The 26445-nt window shown below is 36.9% G+C and overlaps 1 protein-coding gene across 2 annotated transcripts; it reads right to left on the bottom strand.

The window, feature by feature from the left end:
• Positions 1 to 1157: 1157 nt before the first annotated feature.
• LOC121314201 (reticulophagy regulator 1-like) lies at positions 1158 to 24594 on the bottom strand. Of its 2 annotated transcripts, XM_041247220.1 has the most exons (9): positions 24312 to 24594; positions 21414 to 21520; positions 20125 to 20155; positions 5452 to 5578; positions 4236 to 4320; positions 3548 to 3682; positions 2951 to 3015; positions 2330 to 2456; positions 1158 to 2017 (listed from the first exon to the last, which is right to left on the bottom strand). In XM_041247220.1, exons 1-9 carry the CDS (start codon positions 24569 to 24571, stop codon positions 1524 to 1526), a joined length of 1431 nt encoding a protein of 476 aa, XP_041103154.1. In that variant the 5' UTR covers positions 24572 to 24594; the 3' UTR covers positions 1158 to 1523. The 2 variants fall into 2 exon arrangements, with proteins under 2 accessions (XP_041103154.1, XP_041103157.1); XM_041247223.1 differs by lacking the exons at positions 20125 to 20155; positions 21414 to 21520; positions 24312 to 24594 and adding an exon at positions 14960 to 15397.
• Between the last annotated feature and the right edge of the window lie 1851 nt (positions 24595 to 26445).

The raw sequence follows: 26445 nt of genomic DNA on the forward strand, positions 1-26445 counted from the left end.
GGGGACCTTTTTGACTACTGTTCCATTACAGAACTGGTAAGGCCTCTGCTTTACTGATCAGCCATCAACTGGATTTAAATTAAAGTTGATATGATTTAATGAAACAAACATGAATATATTGGAGTTCTTGCTGTGAAGAATCTATTAAACATTAATTATAACTACCTTATTAACTAGGACTTGGTGATCAAGGGTTAACACGTTAATTAGGTTAAACCCGTTAAAACTATATGCTAAAAATAATGTAGGAATTCCTATATCAATTTAGAAATATTTTCTTCATCTTGGGGTTACATACTGTATAGCAGACATGAAACAGATCAGCAGATTATCAAAAATAGCCCTGTGACAATGAAACCCCATAATCAACAAGTGAAAGGCCAAACACCACTGCTTTCAGTTGTGCTGATTTCCACAAATGGACAACTCCTAGGTCTTGTATCCTATTGGCACTAGTGTAAAAAAAAAATAAATTACTTAAAATTAGTAAACTGACCCAGGGTCTTTGAGACCTGTGTGTCAATTTTAACGATCTAAACAACAAAACTGCAGGATGTTCCTGCAAGGTTAAAGTGCATATTTCAAAATTATTGACATGTTTTCTACAACTTTGGCTTTTACGAAGAAAGGCAGGGATGTTTAATTCAGTATGACAGCTGTTTACCTCATGAAACAACCTCAGTGCTGTTTTTATTAGCCGATAAGCAGATAAGTGCTAGGTATGAGTCATTAAATGTGTCTCAAGGGTGACTTCCAAAGCATATGGCTATGGATCAGTGGAAAAGCCTGGGGGGCATGCCCGGGGAGGTTGCACTGAGATAAAGAAGCATCTGCACCACAGCCCGAATCTACTGCAAGGCCATTGCTACACAGACGGGCGCTGAACGAAAGCTTGTGCTTGTTGACATCGAGGAGAGCATCCGCGCTGCAGGATTAACTACTACGGAACCCTACAACTGCAAGATGGGGGTCGTGAAGGCTGCCTAGCCGAGGCCATCTGAAGAGGCAGGAGTCGCTGTGAGGATCCCGGGACTCCAGGAGCCCAGAAGTAGGTGAGTTTAGGGGAGGATGATCCCAGCCAGTGTATATGAGAGTGTTTTCGTAATGCAGTAGGTTCCTGGAGCGGGACGTCTCTTTTAGTGAGACAAGTGCTCGCCTTGTGTGGAAAACTTTTATTTTTAGCTTTGTTTTGTTTTGTTTGGTGAAACCACATTTGACATTTAAATTCATGCTATTTTAACAAGACATAAATAGTCAGTTGCAAAATGTTAATGACATTAGATGGCATATTCATTACACTCCCAAATCATCTGAAACACTATGCCATTCTTTAAAACACAGATTGCTAAATCTACACATTTACCATTCCTAAAACTCACTAACTTCTAATATGATTCAGCCCTGTGTAAAACAAATATATAGCAAGCGTATTTCTTAAATGTCTAGATATCCTTCTGTGGGTTACGCATGGTCACTTCACATTTTCCCTCCCAACCCTCCCTGCCCCACCTGCATTTATGTGATCAATGGCTTCCGAGTAGATTGGAAAGAAAGCCTGAAGGTTTGGCTTTTTTCGTCTCTGCCTCTGTCTGTGCCAGTCCCAGCTCGCTCTCAATCTGCTCCAGCTCAGACTGGTCCAGTAGTTCAAAGTCGTCTGCATCCTCGGTGTCCGTTTCTTCGCTGGAGCTGACGGCCAGTGCGGTGGGTTGAGGGGGCGTCTCGGAATGGGAGGGACGTAGCTGTTCCATAATGGCTGCAGACACCGCAGCAGCAATGACCTCTCCTGCCATGGCATTGACAAGGTCAAGGGTCCGGTCGCCAGTCGGAGGTAATGAGAATTGTCCCTCGCTGCTGCTTGCGTGCTGCCGCTCTGGTTTCCTGGTTCGGCTGCGGGGAGTGGGGAGGCCAATGCTAGAGTCTTCGTCGTCGCCATTCGTTCCTGCTCCATTGTCCAGAGATGGGAACTCAGAGAGCCCACTGGAGAAGATTTCTTCATGGTCACTTGGACGGTCAAGATCTGTAATCCACATAAGAGTCACAGATAAGCAGATTAAATACAAACAAATCAAGGTTTAATGCAAGGCCTTTTTGTTTTGGCAAAATGACATTAGTCAACAGAGAACAGTAGGCTAGGGAACAGCATCAGTGGTTCCAAAAAAACAGTCTATAGTTTTAGTCAAATTTCTTACTTTCATATTTAGCACATTTTGATTTTATTAATGATCCGCTTCCAAATTTCCTTCTAATGATTTACTCAGTTGTAATAATAATAATAATAATAATAATAATAATAATAATACCAAATAAAAAAAATGTAGGCATGACTTACCATCTGAATTTTCTGTCTGAGGAGTGTGACCCTCCGACAGGTTGAATGTTCCATTGTCGGTCCAAGACATCTCAGATGCTTCTGTGTCAGATACTGAGAGCTCCTTACACATGGTCAAGGGGTTCATCTACACAGAGGAGACGAAGGAAATATTTACATAGGTCCCATTCTAAAGATCCTGCTGTTAAGAAGGCAGACATGAAGAGCAACAGTAATCAAAATGTTGCAGGGAGGAACTAGGGGTACAGAGAATCACTAAGATTACAGGTGCTATATATTTATCAAAGTGCTCAGTAAATGTAGCCTTGACTGTAATAAATAAACACAGAAATAGAAACACTTGTGATATGAAGCACATTTTTTGTATTAATGGGATGACACTCACATGGCTTATTAATCTGGTGTATAATTGTATTCTGTAATATACAGAAGCACCACTTCCCGGTTGCAAGTTCAGTCATGATGAGCAAGACAGCAGATCTGACAGATATTGAAACAAGACAGGAAGTGCTTGGTTTGTCAGGTGTTTCCCTACCCAAAGCTCAATAAATGGCTGATGCTGCACAAGGAATGGTTTTATCTGGCTGTGCTAATATATTATCAATTCCTTAGAATACAAACCTTAGGACAAAGGGCAGATATTTCAGCTTCACTGTTGTCTTCAGTACTTATGACATTTTGTTTTTCTAAAAGACAAAAAGAAAAAGCTATAGTACAATATGTTTGTGGAATTCTCTTGTGTGCAGTATACAGTATTATACATTATTCTACAGTTTTTGAAGGGTCTAAATCAAGTTCTCTGTCTAGAAGACGATGAGCAGAAATTCAACTGAGGTTGTTGCAATCTGCACAAGGTAGTCCCCAGCCCTTAGAACATGTTCATTTCACAATAAGCCCTATTTCCATTTGGTCATTTAAGACGAGACGCTCAAGAACACTGGAATCAGTTATACTTTGTAATAACTGGAAGTCAGTTTAAGAGCATACTGTTGAGAAATAAAAATTGTTTACAGCTGACATAGGCAAATATAAAAACAACCACAAATTTCAGAAATCTGACTGCTGCTTCCTGGGCACCAGAAACAGGATGGACTGTACCATTTTGTTATTTTTGTTTCTCTCTTGGACATAAGAAGCCCTTGAAACCAGTATGTTCCAATGTATCACCGATGCATCTTCCAAACAAGTAGTTCAGCTTTAACCAAGTAAAAGACTCACCGTGTCTTTCTTTTAGCTTCTGGAGAAAATCTCCAATGCCGAAATCCAGCTTCTGCAGAACTGGTTCGATCCTACTGTATAATTTTTGACCTAATTCATGAGATGACAACAATGGCCATACAAAGGCACATAGCACTATGAAAAAGGGGATTAAAAAAAAATTGTTAATACATTTTTAAACTGATCCTAACCCATTTTCTATGTAAACTATAATAAACAAGGCGGCTTGTGTTGTACTTATCTGATGCGTTGTGAGGCACGAGGTGCGTCACATAAGTGATACTGTGCATATAAAATAGACTGCGGTGTATGGCTATGGATGTGGGATGTTCCTGACTTGAATGAAATGAGATCCGAGACACAGGTTGCATTCTTTTAACCATATGGGATTGGGATGCCAGCAGCCAATCAGAATGCAGGAAATTCCCAAGCCATTTTATAAATGAATATAACAAGAGCGTGCTGTAGATAGTTAATGTAATCAACTTGAAAGTTGTCTTTCCATGTCCACAAATCATGTCAGGTTTTCATGCTTTTTTTTTGTTGCTCTGTTAAAAATGTGTTTAAGAATTACCTAAAACATTTTTTTTTTTATTGTAAACCAATTGTTGTTCATTCAGAAATCTTGTTAGTTCCAATACTATATGTACATCAACTGATCAATACCAGCACTTAAAAAGGTACTTACATACAAAATACGAAACTAGAACTCCTGGAATGCAACGACCAAGGACAGCGAAAAATGTACACAAGCTACAGGCGAGAAGGCAAAACTGAAGAGACAAAGAAAAGCTGGTTTTGTATAATACATGTGTGTAATGTACTGTACAGTGTAAGCTGTGGAAAGTCTTGGGAAGTCTCTATCTAAACAGTAGTTTACATATTAAACAGGTGAATTAGGGCATGGCATTGTAAACATGAGTTTGAGATGTTCAAATTAGTTTTAATTTCTTAATGTTTACAGCTGATGTCACAGACCCCAATTTGCACTCATTATGGACTAATGTGAAATTAGAAAGTTCCGGAAATCTTGGTTCATGAAACCAGTCAAAAGATTATTTGCAATCAATCATAATATATTATAAATAGACCTTCTGAGACGATGTGTGTTCAAAAACCTGAGGATTTAAGAAAATAATAAAAAACCAGTAAACCTTATACTGTACACACCCCACACAGACATGGATAATAACCAATGCTGCACAATCCATTTTCTTACTTTTAATAAGCTTTATTAAAAATTATTAGTCATACCAAAAGATAATTAAACAGTCTTTGAGGAGGTCCAAGGATGATACTGTTAATGCTAATAAGGACATGAATTTAACACAAACTGTATTTCCTTATCAATCACATTACTTTCTTATTTTTTACTTATTTTCTTTTACATGTAAAAATGTAAGGGCAACACACCTATGTATGTAAACATGGACAGGAGCCTCTATTTATCTCCTTAAAATGTCCTTACCAAGTTTCATCAATTTGAGTTTGTGGTTGACTACGTAAAAAAAAAATATTAAATGTGACATACAGTACACATCGCTTTACAGCTCCAGATGGTGATACTCTCAGTAATTTCAAGTATGTTCAAAATAAACAAATCTAATCCAGATTATATTGTAAAATCCAGAATCTTAAAGATTGGGTTTTGAACAAAATTTGATGTTATTCATGTTTTTAAATAATGATAACATAAAAAAAATGCTATTTAACAACTTCAAATGCATTTGGGTGATGCTATTTACACTACGCTGTACTTCAGAAAAGCACAGAAATCCTGCCAACAGTATGTATATCCTTTTTTAAAATCGATTATTTCTTTTTAAAATGACGCCTCCCCTTTCCAGTACAGATACGATGCAATTTCACTGTAAAGAGATTGAGTGATGTTGTTTAGGACTTACCTTGCCAGGGTTTTGTTGTTTAAAGGAGGACATTTCCTGGAAGAATAAACTACAACTCATCCATGACTCAGAAACAACATGAATGTCTCCAGGCCTGCTCTCCTGTCTGGAATCGATTACTTCCCAGCTGGAAACAACAGCAAAAACAGCACAATGAGTGAAGAAAAACACAAAAAACATAGCCATAGAATATCTTGTAAACAAATTCCTAACAGCAACCAAATTCTAAAGCATGACCGTTGATTGAAAATGCAAAATACTTAAAGTCAAATGAAGGGTTCTTCATGCTACTTTACATCCCCACATACAATAATACACACGTAATGATAGCTTTGAATAAGAAAGCAAGGCTAGAGAATGTTATCCATCTGCCAGGGAGTTGGGGTTTTCAGCTACATTTCCAGCTACGAACCCAGCTCATTTAATTTCCCTGATGAATTCAATTGACAAATTGATGCTAAGAGTTAGATGGATGGCCAGACATTGCCAAGAGATTTGCTGGACACACGTCCATTTTTATGAACGGTATCTTATTAAAAAAAAAAAAAATAGTCCAGACATAAAACCTGGAATGGATGTTATAAATACAAGACACTTAAAACAATTTCAGACTTAGTACTGGATGTCCTTGAAATAGCTGTATAGTGACAAAGCTACAGAACTGTTCAAATGGACTATGGAAGATGTTTGCCTAAGTTAAACTTTTAGTAGTTTGTAACTTTCCCAGTTGTCCAGGTTACTTGATCCATTGTTTACAGTAATGTCCACTCGGATGGGATACATGATCCCTTGGCATTAGCCTGACATGTTCGGTCACATTGATCTGTCATAGACAACTGGTACAACTATGACTTAGCTTGATTTGAAAGTATTGACCAATAGCTGGGACCACTAAAGGTGCAGCAGCCTTGTCTATACAAGCTCACAAACACAGAATGCTAGCCTCCAGTACACTACAGTAACAAAAGGTCATCCAACATCAGCCAGCCAACTTCACAAACAGCTATATTTGGTCAATATTTGTTTTTGGTGGATTATCTATGTGAATCATACTTAATATTGATTTAATCTGCCTTAAGGAGCTGCTGAAACCCACTGACTAGTGCATTTGTGGGAGTGCCACTGTGAATTCAGGTCTCATTTTACAAAAACATCAATATACACTCAGGAACAGTTTGAATAAAATAAGCACAATGGCTATATGGACAAAAAATCTGTATAATATGGTCAGTTGAAAAAAAGCAGTTATTTGGACAATATTGGTAATCACGTTCATCAGAATAATTGTGTACAGTGAACAAGTTGGAAAGTGGTGCATTTCACTCCATCTAAAAATTTTAAAAAAGACTCTTTTGAAGTTATAGTAGCCATTCCTCTGCCTGGATCATGGTTACAAACATATAACTTTAAAAGGTGAAATTAAAGTGGTGATACAAATGGCTGCGAATGTCTGAAGAGCTCTTGAAAATTCTCTGCCTTGGAGCAAGCACAAGATCTCCAGGAATCTGTAAGGCTTATTAATAGCAACACGCAATAGAGAGAGCGTGCGTATGGAATCTGACAGGCTACTGAAAGACGAACTAAAGCTGTACACGGACACTGTTATTGTTCTCCTGCTGTTTATTGTTTCTTGAGTTAACTCCCAAAAGACATAGTTACTGAAATATAGCCGGCAATTCAAAGACTGGCTTCAGGTTAAAACCAACTGAAAATGCAAGCTATTGAAAAACTAAAAATGTAATATTATACTGTTAATATAGGTCTCAAGAAGATGATAAATTATGTGATAACTGAGTGTGATATGAGAGGTTACCAACTTTTTCATACAGGCATTGTACTCTCATTAGCATACCAACATCCTCAAAAGTCCACTTGTCATTCATTTTATTTTCACTCGGGTGATGTCATTTCTTATGAAGCAAACTATACAACATTTTCACACACTGAGGTTCTGGCTCAAACACTACAATCTTAGTATATAAGCCAAGGCCCCTTGAGTATTGACAAATGAATAAATTGGGAATGCTCGAAGGAATTACACAGCCTCTTTAGATAACTAGGCAGGTTTGGCTGAAACAAAAACACTGTAAAAACTTTTTAGACTTTTTAGACTATTGATATGATAACCAAAGAAAAATAAAAATAAATCAATGTTTGCTTTTCCAAATGAGATTTTTCATGGATCAGCCACCAACTGCCAGTTCCCATAGTAACAGCATGACGTAGTCCTTACGAGGTTATTTTCATTTCTAAAACACAGAACGTTTTTAAACTGATCTTACATTAAACAAGCCTTGAATAAATTGTAGCCATGGCTGCTTTACTTGAAAGTAATAGTTCCATATTTCTGTCAGATTTCACTGCATGATTTTTGTTCAGTTGCATTACTCTGGAGCAGCTGTTTTCAAAGTAGTCTGCCTGAAATAGCTGCCTAATTTACACCCTTTGAGAGCAAGGCAAGTGGTGTCATTACCTTGCCATATGTAATGACACCACTGCTATATTAATATGCTGCATTTAAAATTCCCACCAGTTAAGGGTTTGTTTTATTCTTGTGTTAACCTGAAGTACATATTTATGCAAGGGACTAGCCAATTAATGGCATTTATATGTCATTGAAGGAATAATGTGCTACAGGGTGTGTGTTGTGCTGGGATAACATCACGCCTTGGGTGATTGGGCGTCCAACACCCGAAAAGTGATATCCCAGCACTACAGAAAACTGGAGTGCATTATTCCTATTATACAATGTCTCACGCAGTAAAAACAATAGCAAACAGGACTCATTTTATGTTTCAAAGTGATTTTAAATTAGACAAAATAACATTCCGCCTCATAAAATAGTTCCTGTTTGCCATTTACAACTGTAGTAAAGTATTAACTATGATGTTCTAACAGATATACTAACTTTGTATGGATTATGTACCCGACCCTTAAATGAATTAATGACAAAGCTCTCTGAACATACTAATACACTCACAAGGGAAGCTGTATGTGGGAATTATAGAGTGGAAAGGCATCGAACAGCATTTGCCCAAACAGTTCTCTCTATTAGAGGTACTTTATACTGGAAGTCACTTCCTTCAGAATTGAAGATGTTAAGGGATTTTAAAATATTTTGTAATAAACTTCAGGCTTGGTTGAAACATAATCGATTATGCAATCATTAATTTATTCAGGATGTATTTGAATTTGAATTGCGTATATTGGTTATTTATAGGATATAAATTGTACTGTAACTTGATTATGTTAGCTGCTGATTGTATTGCACTTTTAATAGGTAATTTATGACTAATGTTGTAATTGTAATTCTGTTAGAGGTCTTAACTGTGTAATCCAACATACTTGTTTTGAGTTTCAAATTCTAATACTAGTGGATTAATGCAACCAATGAATGACCACTCACCAAAGCACCGCCCCCCCACCCCCCCACACCGAAAAAGAAAAAAAAGAAAGTCACATGGAGTGCATTACATTGTGAAGGATTTTAAGTCATTTTTATTTTATTATATGATCAAGAGATATTAAATACACTGCATATCAGAAGCATTTTGGAAGAGCAGAGGACAAAAAAGATTTTCTTAGTACAACAGTTAGTACATAGCAGAACAACTGGAACAATTCGATAAAGCTTAGAGAATATGTGCTGTTAATGGATAGCAGGTAGTGTTAATCTCCAAGACTGGTGCATACAAATCCTGTAGAATACATGAGTGAACAACTTTGCAGTAAGACTGACCCTGGTCAGGTTTACAGAAGTGAGAGGTCTATAAAAAGCAACCCCTCCCCCTTTTTCCACAGTGACCAGCAAAGAATCAACCAGGACTAAAAGAGAAAACCTCTATGGACCTCATAAAACCTGTCAGTAATATTCTTAGGGTTAATCTCCAAGCTAAGGCCAATCTATACTGATCAGAACATGTCATAGAATCACCTGCTTATCTTCAGTTCCAGGTGTTATAGTAATTTAGTGCAAATTACTAATGACTGGGAAGCTTGGCAGAGTAGAGGGCAAAATGGATGGAGCTAAATACAGGTAAATCCTTGAGGAAAACCTGCTTCAGTCTGCAAAAGACCCAAGACTGGGACGGAGATTCACCTTTCAGCAGGACAATGATCCGAAGTACACAGCCAAAGCAACACTGGAGTGGATTAAAAGCAAAAAAGTGAATATCCTTGAGGGACCCAGTCAAAGCCCGGACTTGAATCCAATTGAGAATCTGTCGCAAGACTTGAAGATTGCTATCCACCAACAATCCCCATCCAACTTGACAGACCTTGAACAATTTTGCCAAGAAGAATGGGCGAATACTGCACGATCCAGATGTGCAAACATGGTAGAGACTTACCCCAAAGACTCACAGCTGTAATTGCTGCCAAAGGTGGTTCTACCAAGTAGTGACTCGGGAGGGTGAATACTTATCTAACCAAGACATTTCAGGTTTTTTTTTTCATTAACTGCTGTTTCACGATAAAAATAATCTTTCCAAAGTGTTGTTTAGGTTGTGTAAATCAAAGGAAAAAAAAAATTCATTTAAATACATCAAGATTTCAGGTTGTAACACAACAAACTGTGAAAAACGTCCAAGGAGGGTGAATACTTACTATTGGCACTGTGTGTATATATATATATATATATATATATATATATATATATATATATATATATATATATATATATATATATATATATATATATATATATGATTATTTAAAATATCTGGAATAACTACTATAATAAAGAAGTGCTATCCATCTCGGACTCAGAAGTTGTCAGACTGCTCTCTTTTCCAAGGACTGGAGCATATTATTATATAACAAGAAAATTCCAACAACATGCAGTTACAGAATGCCTTAAATAATATGCTCAAGAAAGGCAGCCATTAGAATGTTTTAATAGTGTGACTTGAGCTTGTAGAGTAAAGAGTGTGTACTAGTCAAAGAAGACTTTTCATAAGACATGTAACAAAGGAGACTTATCATGGAATATATAGGTGGTTTGAAATATGGACAATTTTATACCAATAAAATCCTTTAAGCAATTAATTTGGTTCTTAAGAGAAAGTAGCTGGGGGACATTTTGGAGAATCTTTTTTTTTTTTTTTTTTTTTTTAAAGCAAATGATTTTCATTTACATCTTAGAAGCATTTACTGTAATTTGTTAAAATTGTTAGCTGCTATCTGGTATAATCACTAGTTTAAATTGCAGCAATTCTTAAATGTTCAAGTTTTAAGCCAGGCTTTGGTCACGTCAGATAGATTTAGCTGATCCCTGGCAATATTCTTTATTTGGCAAAGCCACACCACCAAACTCCTGCCGCTGGGGACTCCCCAGGGTAAGGGACAAGTACAATGTGGCTTCACATTCTGTATCGTGTACAGTCCATAAGCTGTACATTCAGAAGCCATCTTAAAGTGTCACAGAACCCCCTCAGGTATAAATAAGAATCATGTTACTTTACCTTTGCTATATTCTGTGCTGTCCGTATAGCAGTATTTTTATTTTTTTTACATATTCACGATAGTTTTGGTATGTTATTTTATTCACAAATCATAAGTAAATAAACTAACACATTTTTTTTTCAGTTTTTACTTGGGAATGTTAGCCAGGAGAGAGATTTATATCTTGTAAACATTGCAACGTATCCAATTCATGCTCACTCTGGCAACAATGCTGGCCTCCTGACTAAAATGAGTGGCGTACTGTGGGAACAAAAAAACAGCATTGTTGCAGGAGGGAGCGTGATCTGGATACACTGTGATCCTTAGAAGTCTTTTTTTTTTCTCCTGGCGAACACTGAGTAACTCTTGAGAAATGTATTGTCCAGTTGACTTATGAACCAGCAATATAATGTCAAAAGAAATCAGCAACTTGTTTAAATATATAACACTGCAATACAGACAACAAGGGACTCAGTAATGTAATGCAATACTTACAAAGTTTGCGGGTGTTCTGTTACACTTGAATCCAGCTTTCTCTATCTATCAACACTTTGTACAAAGTTTCACAAACGTTGGCGCCTAAAGGATTGAAGCACATAGTAACTGAGTAAGCAATGTTGGTGTTGAAGTTTAATGAAAAGGTAAAAGTAATTAAAAAATATTTGCAAATGTCGTTTCAGACTCAACTGATTGACATCAGAAAGCCTAGCATTTACAACAGCCTTTCTTGGTATTTATTGCTCGTTCACTGGCAGCCAGCTGACAACAATTAACGCAAGTCATCCCGGCCCTCCTCCTTAACAAATCATCACTCTTGCAGATGTGAAGAAGCAGGTGCTACAACTCGTTTCTGTCACACACTTGGCCCTTTCCCTTGGACGTGACACATGAACACGTGCTGCTCAGTCCACCTGAGCCCTAGAGAGTGTTTCTCGAGGCAATCCCTTCTACCACATGACAATCTTTCTTCTGCTAAATATAGCCATACATAACCCTCAGGGTTGTAAACAGAAGTAGCCAGTGAACCCCAATATAAACAAACACAAACCATTCCACAGATAGACGGCAGACACTGTGATACACACCATGCAACTGACTTCACAACTGGACTCCAGCCAAAGACTACATCAAGCCCTCTACAATAATACCATCTGTGACTTTCTGTACTGTTTGGTGGCACAGGGCATCAGCAAGACGAGCAAGTTTCTAGACCACATACTGTAGCAGACAGACCCAGCATGTAACTTCAAACTACTAAACAGAGTGTTTGCATGTGGAACTGAACCAGTGACCTCTGTTAAACAACACTGCTTGTTGTTCAGGGGCTGGTGCCCTTCCAGCACTCACGCACTATCTGGCCACTCTGTTTTGAACGCAAATCAACAAGTTTATATACAACCTTTTGAGGACAGAAAGGCTATGATTGGCTGTGCTTAACAAGCTTGTTTATAAAACATTCCAAGCCAAGCAAGCCCTCTGTCCTTAACAATTATGGCTTTGATGTCCAAAACATAATTTTATTTGTGGGCAGGCTACCCCAAGTCTACCACAGTCCTAATGCCTACCTTGTATAATTAAAGATATAGATTCCATTTCACCTGCAAAACCTCTGCTCTGTCATGCCATCAAGAGCAGAGGATTTAATAGACTTTCCATAGATTTGCTGCGCTTTGAAATTCCAAGATGACATTCCTCAAGAGGATGGTTTGAGTTATACTAGGGAAGCAGAATTTGGAATCTGTGATTTGTAAGTTAGTTTATCTGTCCATCACTTTTCTAATTAATTAGTTTTTTTTCTGCAACAAAGAGGTGACAACTGCACTTAATAACATCACAGACAGTTGTAGTACTGAGCTTTCTCCACACTGCCTCCTGGAGATACACACTACAGACCCAACATGAAAACCATCAGTGAAATAAGAAACAATCTGCTAAAACTGATTTTCTGAACAGGGGCTGATCTCTCAATCAGAGCATCACCTACTCGCGATATCTCACTTTTTTCCCCATTACTCTTGTTGCTTGATCAATCTCCTCCTCCCATCCACCACCCTGCAGCATGTTCAATATTGGAAGCTTAACCACCAATCTAACAGCAATGATAGCTCATGTCCTGCCACCTAATTACTTTGCTAAATCAGTCCCAATTAGAGTGGAACATCTTCTGAAGGACTTTCTTTCTGAATAAAATGTAAAAGGATACTTCTCCGAGTTAGCAGCCTGCTCTAACTTTAATCAATCAATGAATCTTTATTTTATATAGCATTTTCCATAGCGGACCACCATCACAAAGCGCTTTACAAGATGCAGTAACACCTAAATCCATAATACTTTAAATACAGATCAATAATACCTTAAATATAATCCATAATAAATACTTTAGAAACAGAAAGGGTGACAGCCAGATACAAGTTTTTGTTTTGATTAAAGTTGAAAGGCTGGTTTGAACAGTCTCTTGATTTTGAACACAGTGATATGCAAATCATGGAACAGCTGATCAAGAATACATTTACTGAGTTTAGTATAGAGTTCTAGGAAAGCCAACGGCTCAAAACTCAGACCACTTTTGAAACCTATTAATAACCACTAAGGGTTTGTCAACATTCCAGTACATCTACCCTGTTTATAGATTTCATCCTATTCACAGAAGAAACATCACAATTTTGTATTAAAAAAAAAAAAGACTTCTAAAGCACGAAGATCCATTTTATGTGATTTATTAGAAGTGAAAACCTGTAGGGTGTCTTAAAAAAAAAAAAAAAAAAAAAAACATTTGCACAGTTTGAGAATCCAGACTCTGCCCGAAGTGCACAAGAAGACTGAGCATGTCACCTGAAATCTAATCTTTACCACCCATATCGGTATGCCTCATGGTCCTTATGTACTTTAGTTTTGATAATTAAAGTATCAAAAATAGATAGGGCTTGGATAAACAAGTTTGCACTGTCAAAAAGCTATTTCACAGCACCTTTTTGATAACATTATTAGGGTTATCATTTATTGTCCACGCTAATCTGCAGTTTGTGATTCCTGCTCCCAATGGGATAGTGTGTACTTCTCCATCGCTTTGAACACTACACCTACAAATTCTCCTCACAAGTTCTTGCAAGTGTGGAATCTTGTTTCACAGATCAAGTTCAAATGGGAATTTTAAACCATGAATTTATCAGACGGTAGGCCTCCTTGATTATTTAGTGTTTGGTTTTGTTCTACAGTGTAGCTGAGACTGCAAAACACATCACACATATAACTAAGTGGAGGTTAAACCTGGATTTCAGTTTCATCAGCAGCTGATGACAGATGGGGCTGCATTAAAATATGAGCAGCGTCTGTCCTACATCCACATCGCATGGTAAATCAAATACAGCATCTCATTCGAACATACACACTTGGGCAAAAAGATGAAATGAGGCTTTGTTACAGTAGCCCTACCAGTCAGAGGAGAACATGTCTATACTGTGTTCCATTACAACTGTATGAACGGTTCTTAGGATATAGCTTAAAATGCAGATTTGTGACTTGATCTTCACCCACAGTTAATTCTTGATGTGGATCTAAAACAAGTACTGTGGGTAGAATCGAACTTGGTCGTCACCCAGCAGCTTGGTCCCAAAGCTATGACTGGAGAGGATGCTAGAACATTACTCACAGCCTGTCAGTATTCGTAAACTTAATTTTAGTCAGAAGGAAAGCATAAAACAAAATATGAATACATTCTTTTTGTGGCACATCTAGATTTCACCAAAACAGAGTAGCTGTTTTACTTTGTTTTTAATTGACTTCTATTCTAATCCACCATAAAAACATAACATGTACCAAACTAAGTTGGGCACTTCACTGCTGCTAGTTCACTAATAACAACAAAATAGGACATCATAGCTAACCTCACTTCTGGTCATCTTTCTGATCAACAGTGTTTTAGACAGAAAGGCTACTCTTAGTTTTTGGATAAAAAGCAAAGTGCATTAAAAAGAAATGTGGAAATGTATCTTCTTCAGCTGTAATATTCACAAAAGCCTTTAAGTTAGCATTCCAGCACATGCATAATGTCGCTAACATAGTTTACCTCACTCCTTCTCCAATGTCTTCACCATCAGACATTTCACTCGCTCTTGGTTTATGAATTAATATATAACAGTCTATTTTAGCAGAAAGACAGTATGGTGGTTCTAGGTATTCCTTTCTCGCTTCTGTATGTCTTCTTTGGACGTAAGTCAGGATTTGAAGTGGGAGTCCTCAGAAGGGTTCTTGACAGAAAGTTAGTGTAGCAGTATAGCAGACTCCAGCACAAGTGTTTGTCTTCAATGAAGCTCAGGCTTAGTTATTTTGATTGGCTGATTCTATAAATAAATCAGTCACGCAACATTCCAACTGCACTGATGAGGCAGACAGGATAGGAAAGAGCAATTGCAACTGGAAAGTATTCCCTCTGTGTAAGTCTGACACAAACAGCACCTGGACTCTGCAGCAGTGCCTCTGTTGGCAAATAAGGCTTCCTCGCAGCAGTTTTATTTTGTGACAACAAACTCAAGGGTGACAACTTAAAGAATGAAATGATATAACTATTCCTGTGCAGTTCAATACAATGTTCTGGTGCAGATTGCGCAAGTGAACCTGCTTCTTGTTTACCCAGCAGCTATAAAATACTAACCACATATTGCCTGACTACAAGGATTCATCTGTTCCCTCCCATGTTGATTTTGTAATAGCCTCACAATAACAACTTCCTCAATAACACTGTTAATGCTCTGTGCAGGACATGCCGTCTTTCACACTGCCTATATCTTTAATTATTAACTACCTATACCTATACCTATAAGTATTAAAAAAAAAAAAAAAAAAAACACAGCATGTACTCTGTTGTAAAGGTATGATACAACATAATATAGATTTTAACATACCAATTTCTTAGGACAGTGGATAAGACTATCTAAAATAATATGCTGAATATACTGTACACTTGTTTGAGGATATGGGAACTTGGCTGTCTTTCAGTAAAACTAGCCTGGGAAAAATCAGCCATCAAAATCTTTTTGTTTTTGCTCAGTGGCACAATGGCTTAGCGGCAATGCTTGCAGGGAAGCCAGAAAGTAGCACAATGTAGCAGGTTAAAGTGGGATAATGTAGCAGGTGAAAGTAACATAATGTAGCAGGTGAAAGTGGGATAAAGCAGGTGAAAGTGGGACACAGTCTGGTGGGCTGTTTGACAGGTAGTGCTGGATTGCCACAATTAAACACACTTAGAAGTAAGACTGTATGCTTAGCATAGCATCTCCTGGAAAGATAAACACCATCAAACTCATAATCTGAATATAAGACCATCTGTGGGGTTAAATATTAAAGGACTGGAGTCTAACGAATAACACTTTTAGGCACTTCCTCAAAAAAAGTCAAAAACAGTTATACTAAAGTATTTATTTATATATCTTTTTTTTAATTTAATTAAGGTTGTTATCTCATTACAGTTTTAAAATATAAAATCTACAGGTTTATTGTAAAAAGTAAATCAGTAGAATAAAATAGGTTGAATATCTTTTTTTTTTTTTTTCTGGACCAATGAAGACTGAGCTTGCCATTCATAAACCCAGACTGCTGAAAGTGGCAGCAAGGTCAGAGAAGGGTAAACTATGTAAACAGGCACCAACGAATCTGACGATTTGAAAATATTTTTAAAAGCATTATAAAAGCACCCAGGAGAGAAACTCCCTTGTTGTTCCTTTTCTCCTGAGTCAACAGGATTGTTCCATGATCAGTATACAAACCTAATACATCAACACCACCCAGAACCAATCAGAGGCATTACAAGGAGACACACCCCCAGCTGCCACCCCATCTCTGCCCCTCAGACTAGAAGCATTATCAATGAAGAGAAGCGCACAGTACACTGCTTGGTCATTCAGTTACTAGGAAGATTTCTAAGAATATGACTTGTCATGTGCAGATAAGCAATCAGTGAAAGGCCTCATACAAGTGGCAGGCAGCAGTCCAGAGAACGTTCCATAACAAAACCGGACAAGAGCAGAGTAAACAAGAACAAGCTTGATAAACGCTTCACATTAATAAACACAGATCCTGACGTTACATCAAGGTGATTCTGTCACTGCTAGACAGACATAGTAATAAACAGATCCTGAGTTTACATCATGGTGATTCTGTCACTGCTAGACAGACAGTAATAAACACAGATCCTGAGTTTACATCAAGGTGATTCTGTCACTGCTAGAAGGATCTAGGTTCCAAATATATTTTGCATTAGCCTGCTTACTGTCAATTACAATATCCACATAAGATCTACATCGGTGCTACCATAATATTAAAAAAAAAAATGTAGCCATGAGTTTCTGATTGATAAATCTTGTTTCTAAATGATGCAGGAAAACTGAAGAAGAGGTACTGGCTAAAAGCATAATAAAAAAGTTGCTATAACTATTGCTTAAGTCCCCTATACTCAACTCAAGGTAGCTCTGAGGACTCTGGCAAAGGTCTGTACCGTGCTGGTACTAAGCAACCATTTGACTTGAATACTGGGAGGGGGAGGTTAAAAAAAATATTAAAACCTGTCAGCACATAACATGCTACTGGGATGAAACCCCACCAATATATTAATTTATAGGTCTCCAGGATATCCCTAGTGAGGTGCTGTGAACAGGCTAGCTGTAGGTTGAAGTCAGGCCACGAAATGAATGCAAGACATACAGCAACTGCGGGTGAAACTGAGGCGCAATGGTGCTCAGATCTTACAAAATATACAAAATAAAAAGGTTTAACAAACACAAAACAAACAAAACGGCACGTTGGCCAAAATAGACAAACAAAACACTGACCCAAACAAGTACCGGGCTGAGGTAGTTTAGTACCAGTAGCAGTTGTTATTATTAAGAAATTATTTCTCCTCTCGCTCTCTCCCATTCTCTACTAACGAACACCCAACCCCGAGCGAGTGACCCGTGCATCTATATAACAGTTGTGCCGGGATTCAATTACAAATGAATTATTCACTTGAATCCCAGCACATGTTACATACTTTGTCTGCACGTCAAGTGATTATGCAATCCCTGTGCCTAAATACAACTCTATATTTTAAATCACCTGTGCTACACAGATCCATTTATATACAGCGCAACAGTATATCCACATATAACAGACAACATGAATCACAAAGATAAGCACAGGGGCCGGGCACACTGCCACAGATGGACAGCTTGTTTACAGATGGTTACTGCCTCATGCTTTATGATCTGTATTTAGCTAAAGTATCTAACATTAGAACAATTCAAATACTTGCCATTTCCATCTCAGTAGACATACAAAACCACAACAGCTGTGTAGCATTCCTAACAATAGATCCATCGGAAGAATGAGACTAGTTTTACATGTTGTTTGTCATGTTTTGTTAAAACATAAGAAATACTTCACTGATTTAAAAAAAAAAAAAGCTTTCTTTTCTTATTGTCAAAAACTACTGGTACTCAAATAAACACTGATATAGTTTCACTATTTGAAATCCTTTATAAAAAACAAGGCATTTCTTGTAATGTTCCCAGGTTTTATTTTAATGAGGCAAGTATTTTTTTCTTTTTTTTTTAAAACATTCCCCTAAACAAACTTTATTAAGCAAGAAGAATCTACCACAAAATGTTCCATATGAGAATTTTTTATTTTTAAAAAGGCATTTATAAAAGGGACTCTCTTTAATACAAATAAAATTATTAGAGGTAATATGAAAAGCAGGATCAACAAAGTGTTACTTCAGATTTGCCACGCGAGTCAGAATCAGGAGATAGAAATGCAGGTACGTCACTCGAAAATGCTTAACGCTTTCCAAACACTGGCCCAGCTTGCAAGGTAAATGTTACGTGTTGCGATCCTATTTTCTGTTATGAGGAGAGTAATAAAACAAAACTCACCATTTTGTTTCTTTGTACACGCCCCCTTTTCCACATGTATTTTACATTTGACAATTTCCCTTTGCATGTACAGCTGAAAAATGTCATAAGTAAACCTCAGTAAAGCCATTACTTTATGAAAATGTGTATTTTGCCACTTTGTTTATTGCAAAGAAACTACAATGGCAAGGACTGAAAAAAAGTCTACTTTTGTACTGTTTTTGCCTGAAATGAACACAATACAAAATGTATAACTTTAAATACTGTGTGACTCCACTTGCTTTATAGTTAATTCAATGGGGGAAAGTAAGGCCTTCACAATCTTTTATTGTGGAATATTACAGTTGTACATATAATTTTATGATGTAACAACATTGGAAATCGGTACAAATATGTATCAAATTTAAAAGTATGTACTGTATTACAATCCATGTAGTGTCTCTTGGCAAGTGATATTTTCAGAACCATATCATTCTGAATTAAAATACTTCTTCTGTTGAAAATACATATTTTTGATATTGAATCTTTTCTGTGTTCCCTAAAAACTGGACAAGGGTTGGAACCATCACTGAAGTCAAACTTTTATTGGGTCGGATATGTGAGTGCTGACTGTATTATAATGTGCTAGGCTCAGAATGTGACCACTTATCTTGGTCTGTCTACAGTTGTCTAGCCTAACATTTTTCTAACAGGCAATGATCTCTTAGTATTTGAAAAAAATAAGTTCTCAGTATTTTTCTCAGTATTTATGTATTGTGTTCTTAATCCTTTGTCATCAGTAAGGGGTTCAAAACGCACCCAAGTGTATTTAGAATAAACATATCTGAAAACTCTTAATATCCAGATATATCCTCACATGCAATTAAATGAGTTTTATTTTGATACCAACACAGGAAATGGGACTAATAGTTATTAAAAATACACACGGTACATTTTTGGGGTAGTTTTGCACCCCATTCAAGCTTCTGAGGATTGTAAAAACAAACAAAAAAAAAAAACACATCACAGCTCCTGCTTACCGTCACAATAGATTGTTGAGAGTTGCGGGGATGCGATATGCGCACAAAGGTAATGAAGCTAAATACATTTCATGTATTTTCACCTTCACTGCTATTTATTTTTCCATGCGTGGCAAATATGGAACCCAACTTCTACATTTCACTGCTTTGATTTCTGGTGTAGACCTAGTGGGACCATGCAAACGATTTTCCTATTTTTAATGGAGTGAAAAAACTTTTCTGCCATTTTCTCATGTGCAGAATACCAGCAGCGCTCCCGGATGCTGCATACCGTTACACCCCTAACCACAACATGCTTTGACTTGAAACAAAAAGGAGGAACTTACCTCTCACTAAGACTCCGCCACAATTGAGCACCTGTGAAAATCAAGAAGATGGATACTTTACTTAAAACACAAACCGTTTAGATTCTCTTGTATGCAAATGCAATGAGCCTTCAGTGCCTTATGGGTTTAACCTTCCTGCAGCTGTCAACAGTGAAAGTTTAAAACTTCCCCATATTGTAATCACCAATTCACTCTAAAGCATAAGACCTACATAAATATACCTCTTGCTACCTCCATCTAGCTGTACGAGCCTGATAAACATCCGTAAACACCAGCACTCCTTTAAACAGAAACAGTACACTATCAACAGAAACGGTGGTGTTTATTTTTCCAAACGCACTGTGAACAAATACAGTGAGATTGTGGTTTATATTTTAAGGTATTCATATATGCCTTTTCAGACTACATAGTTGTTTATCCCTTTGTTTTCAAATGCATTCGAAGTTCCACAGCAACTCTAGTTATCTAATGATATGTAATGTACTAATGTATCTGCTGCAGAGAGTAACATGCTAATCTGATACTCTATTGTGTTTTACTCTTTTGTGATTTCTCAGGGAACAAGTAATTAGAAGACCTTTCTTAGTCTTGGGTACTGTCCCAAGACCATTAAGCACGTAACTGTCAAGAGTTACTAGCTTATATATATATAAAACTGTTCCCTTAACATATTTTGCTTTTATTGTATATACATTTTTCATAATAAAATTTAACTTAAATATCCTATCTTCCCCTGGACACATAGCCCTCTGGCACCTGATCAAAATGGTATGAGTTCAGTACGCAATTCTATACCCACGTTTTTTGTGATCTCTAGACCTTTGCACCCTGGACAGGTGTCAACAGAGATAAAGGCAGTGGCTGCATTAACAAGAGTAAAATACATATGTATTTTACACTAATATTAACCTGAATTGTCTTAAAAATGTCTGTCATGTTGAAATAAACAAATGAGATGTCCATAACTGCATAATGCGACATGCTCCATGAAGCAACAAACAAATCTCACTAACTTTAGAATTGCATATGGAGAATACAGAGCCTTAACCTGGTCTGTTACAAGCCAGTCAGCCTGGAACTATTTTTTTTTCTTCTCAAAATTCTAACTAACTTCTTTCTTCTTACAGGGAATTTCAGTGACAGATAACTGATCAGCACGTTCCTCCTTCCAGTTTCAATGCAACCCTTTTTGTAATATAGGGCCAACTGTCACTTTATATAATCTCTTAGTTGCGTGTGGCACAAAACTGAAATGCAGTTAATGTGTAGTTTAGGAGTTTACTTCTTACCTCTTTTTCTGGACAGAGCAATATCCTTCACCATTTGCACTGTGAGAAGGGCAAGCAAAGCTAATGCCATCAGGTAATATACCCTCCAGGAGGTCAAAGCCACAAACCTGTGAGAAAAAAAAAATTTAAGAAAATGACAAATCAGTTTGCCACATATCTCCATCACTTCCACATGCCTTAGTACAAAATGCCTGATTCAGTATGACAGCTGTACAGTAACGTCTACGTGGTGTCCCACAATCTACATAGTGTACATTGAAATATTGACTGGATCTGTATCACTAAAAAATTGCGCTGTACACGAAAAGTAATTGGGGCATTTCTAAGTTTTAAACTCATCACATACAGTAAAATGATTTCTGGTAAATGTGTTTCCTGCTAAATCAGTAATTCATTTATGAAAATAAAGTCACCTGAAAAGTTGCTCCTTGGACAAAACAAAGCTAAGCCACTTTAGAATGAAAAAAAACAAACTTTGTTACATATTTCAAAGTTAATAAAATCAACTGTTTTACTGCATGGCCAAAGACATATATAACTGACTGAAGTACCACACTGCAGGCAGCCAGTGGATACTTCAACACCTTGCTGTTGGAGAGTCTATTTTTCAGAGGCTGATTATTTAAAGACACATCCCTTCTTACTGTATGTCTGAAGTCTGTAAACAAGTTCCAAAAATACATCACATAGCCTCCCAAAATACAGAACCAGTATAAGGAACGACCTAATAACTTCCAGAGAGCCACAACAGTGGCATGATACTGACACATTAGAACACGCAACTCCAGGAAGCCTACCTGTACTAATACGAAATGGTTTGAATTCACTTCACAATGCATTTTGTATGTACTAATTATAAAGGACTACTGTTCATTCCCCTGCATTGCACAGTAAGACTGATTTTGATTACCGGTATTTAAAAAAAAAAAAAAAAGTACAGCAAGCAGGTAGCCAGGCAACAAATACAACAGCAAACTAGAGGCATAGATCAGAAAACTTAGTTTGATTGCTATAAAACAAATGTTGCTTAAAAAACAAATGTCGCTATATTTTCATGTGACGGATTTTAATAACTGTTATTTATCAGATACATTTGTGTCCCAGACAAGAAAACAGGACAAATAAAAATCCCAGAAGATTTAGGCTACACAGAAAACTGTTGGAAGCCTGGAATTATTTAGACCTCCTAGCTGGGACTAACAGAAATACAGGAAATGTACATGTGACACTGGCAAGTTTTTTTTTTTGTTAGTTTGTTTTCTTTTTGTGAAGACGAAACTGAAATTGAAATGATTACGTTTTCCTGGCACACAGCTTGACACAGTAGTAACCCCCATTTTCTACTATTCTGGACATGGTGAAAAACCAGCTCTAAAATATACTGTATAACTGGATGAAAATACAGACATTTGGAGACATTAATCCCCTTTGTTCATATTAGCTACAGGTGTCATTGGCGGGGGGGCTCTTCTGACATGTTACAAAAGCACTTGCTGCTGATAACTGTGCTTCTTTCATATTTCTCATGCATACCACTGCCCATTCCAATGGAGAATGCATGAAAAGAATTTACCAGGAACCATAAAATAAAAAGAAAGCAACAATTGTGATATCTTTTGGTATATTATCCAGCCAGATGGCAAGCTGGAAGAAAAAAAATGTTGGGCAAGTTTTATATATATATATATATATATATATATATATATATATAGAGAGAGAGAGAGAGAGAGAGAGAGAGAGAGAGAGAGAGAGAGAGAGAGAGAGAGAGCTAGATGGATAGATTGTAGACAGACAGACAGAGATATAGAGACAGATAGATAGACACTGACAGACCTACAGATAGATATAGCACGGCTAGTTTCTGTTTATTTATTCACTTCATATTTTACATGTGTAATATTTAACACCCAAATGTACTGTAACACCTCTAACTGTACTACAATAGTTATTCTTTTGGAACTTACTATACGACTCCCGTTTTCATAATGCACCCCCCACCTTCTAAATCTGACCCCATTGACTCACTCTAGCCCTATAAGAAATTGACTGACAAAAAATGCAGTCTTATTATTGTTGGCTGCAGGGATGGAAAATGTTGCTCTAATTTATATCCCTGGTTTATGGCTATTGAAAGAGTTGCTGTCTGACAGGTTTCAGTTAGTTCAAAGTTGGGCTGTAATTAAAATTAATCTAGAGCTGTGATTCAGGACCCCTTTGGGTCTCAAGACGGTTCTATAGGGCCGTAGCACACATCAATACTCTCATCTGAAAGACCCTGCACCTGCCAAAGCAATGCTTCCAAGGCTGGGGCTCCATTCATTTACATGCAAGCTGTCCTACCACTGCTTGTGCATCTGAATTACCCATGTACTTCATTTGGTCATTTGGTCATTAAAACACTGACAATTGATGGGTTTTTTTTTTTTTTTTATGCGAAATGCTTTTTATGTACCAAGGTGGAGTAAATGAAAATGATCGACTAATAAAATGGTAACAATACAGTTTGAGATGAATTGCCTTTACAGCTTTCAAATCTGAAGGGGATTCAAAAATGGATAGAGAAAAGAAACCTGCAGAAAAACTAGAAACACAAATCACTTACATCACATATTCAGAAATCTCTTACACGTTTAAAACACGTTTGTCCTTGTTTCTATTTAGAACAAAAGAGCAAGTAACAAATTATAGGCACGATATAGCTATGGCAACTAAAACAGTCACGCTCTCTTGCTTGGAACCGCTGAATGCAAATATGTTTGTACAGTAACCTAAATCAGCTGTTTAACATGATAAACAACGCCTGCACACGTCAACTCTATTCGTTTCAATCGCCTTGGTTTAAAAACAAAAACAATATATGAGTTTGTTCCGTGCACTGCATAATCTAGTGAGGCTTACCAGAAGAGTGAGTTTGTGCAGATGAAAAGCACTATGCTGTACAGCGGTCTCTGCCAGGTTAGTGCGTCTGCGATGTGGCTCAGCAGAGAGCAGTCACAGTGGAGCCAAGACGCAGAAACCGACTCTTTCGTTCCCTCAGCCTTCTCATCTTCCATTTCTGCATTGCTCTTGGTTTTAATGCAGACAGGATCTGGTACAACGCCATCATGTTCTCCATCTCCAGTATCCCTCTCTGTTTCTTTCATCTCAAGGTTCTCCATAATAAATGATCGCAACGCGACTTATTGCTGACTTCACGCCTATTGTTGTTGTAATTGGCTGGATGACGTCACTCAGAGGCTGGCAAATGTTGTTCGGGACGTCGATGACGTCATTAGCAAATCACATGAGGGGAGGGAGCCTTGTGACAGGGTGATTTAAATATTGTACGTTTCTTTTGAGTTTAACTGTTATGGTGAACGCATAGTGTATTGTTAACGTTTTTATCTTTTTGCTTATTACTGAATGTTACTGTTTAATGTTACAGATTGAAATAATAATAATAATAATAATAATAATAATAATAATAATAATAATAATAATATCCATCATGACTCCCTGTATATGAAATTAAGACAGCAAGGTTAGCACTTCTGCCCTACTTAGTGCTAATGGATATGTGGGAATTCAATTTTATTAAAGATCAGTGCTATATCTTGAACAGGAATTAATGGAATATCCTTGCAACCTGCCAGTAATGCTGGAGTTCCATCAACCTGTCATCTCCACGGCAACATATCTACAATTGGATAGAGTATAACTCTATGGGCTGAGCACAGTGGTTCCACTAACCACTCCAGATCAAAGCAGTGTGCTTGGCTATGTTAAATTTCCAATCTCTGAATTCTCTAGAGTGTCTGTATTCTAAATTATGTTCTGAAAGTGATTACAATTAAACTTGAGACTTATATTTCATAGGATTCCCCCTGGCAAGAGTCTCATGAAAAACTATTGGCTGATGTTATTTTAAAAACTATTATTTTATACACTGAAGTAATAGATATGACATCAGATTTGATGATGACGAGAGGGATTGTAGGATTATACAAGTGAGAAATAACCCACGACAGGGTGTGCTTTAAAACAATTCTTAGCGCACGCCCTGGGTGTGTTGTGAGGCACAAGGCCAAACATCAAGCCATTTTATAACAGCCCTTAATTTATCCACATCATTTTATAATTATTGTTATAAAATGGCTTGGATAAATTAAGTTGTGATTGGCTGAACAAGATCACATGACACCGGCTATGACATCATAGACCAGCTTGCTTACCTGATCTATTACTATGCCTTAATCGTAACAATTATCTAAACAGTGTTTCTGTAGGTAAAAATGTCAACATACAACTGAAACAGTCCATTTGCATGTTACATCTATAGGTTGGTATTTATCAGCAGAACTGCTTATCCAATTGGCATGAAACTTGTTATTGACATGATTTAGCAGAAATCATTTAGAGATTTTGGATATACATGGAGGTGTCTGGCTGTCCGTTCATCCATCAGTGTGGACGTCACTAACATTTACAAGTATGCATAGCATTGCATTGCTAATTGCTGAGATTAAACATGTCATTGCTATACCACGGTACCACGACCAGTAAGGTACATTGTGTCAACGATTGGATTAAAAAAAAAAAAAAAAATATATATATATATATATATATATATACACACACACACACACACACACGCACATATATATATATATATATATATATATATATATATATATATATATATAATATATAGGGTGTGTGTTACAACTTGAAAAATAGTATTTACTTTCTTTCTATTTAAAATACATTACTAACAAACCTTTTTTTTAATTGTATTTTAAATAGATTTATGAAACATTATTTTCTATTTAAATAGTTTCCTTGGTTATTTTGCCCATCCTTGATCTTTTTATGTCTATGTTGAATTTCATCGGTTGTTTTCTTATTTTACAGCTGTGTTTGTCTTATATGTTGCACCTGATTCAGTGTCTGATCATGAGTGTAGGATCATTCATGTTAATATTAGTTGAATTGTTATTAGTTAGATGATCAATAGTTGTCTTTTCTTTACACCAGCAGTCAACATCCTGAGTCA

The sequence above is a fragment of the Polyodon spathula genome, chromosome 4, assembly GCF_017654505.1.
Source record: "Polyodon spathula isolate WHYD16114869_AA chromosome 4, ASM1765450v1, whole genome shotgun sequence".
In the NCBI taxonomy this organism is placed as follows: domain Eukaryota; kingdom Metazoa; phylum Chordata; class Actinopteri; order Acipenseriformes; family Polyodontidae; genus Polyodon; species Polyodon spathula.

Excerpts from the sequence above, each read along its gene's own strand:
- LOC121314201 (XM_041247220.1), bottom strand. The coding sequence starts at position 24,571 with ATGGAGAACCTTGAGATGAAAGAAACAGAGAGGGATACTGGAGATGGA. Across the intron at positions 3,016-3,547 it reads GAAGCTAAAAGAAAGACACG|AAAAACAAAATGTCATAAGT; the intron begins GTGAGTCTTTTA and ends TTTGTCTTTTAG. Across the intron at positions 2,018-2,329 it reads TCAGACAGAAAATTCAGATG|ATCTTGACCGTCCAAGTGAC; the intron begins GTAAGTCATGCC and ends TGTGGATTACAG.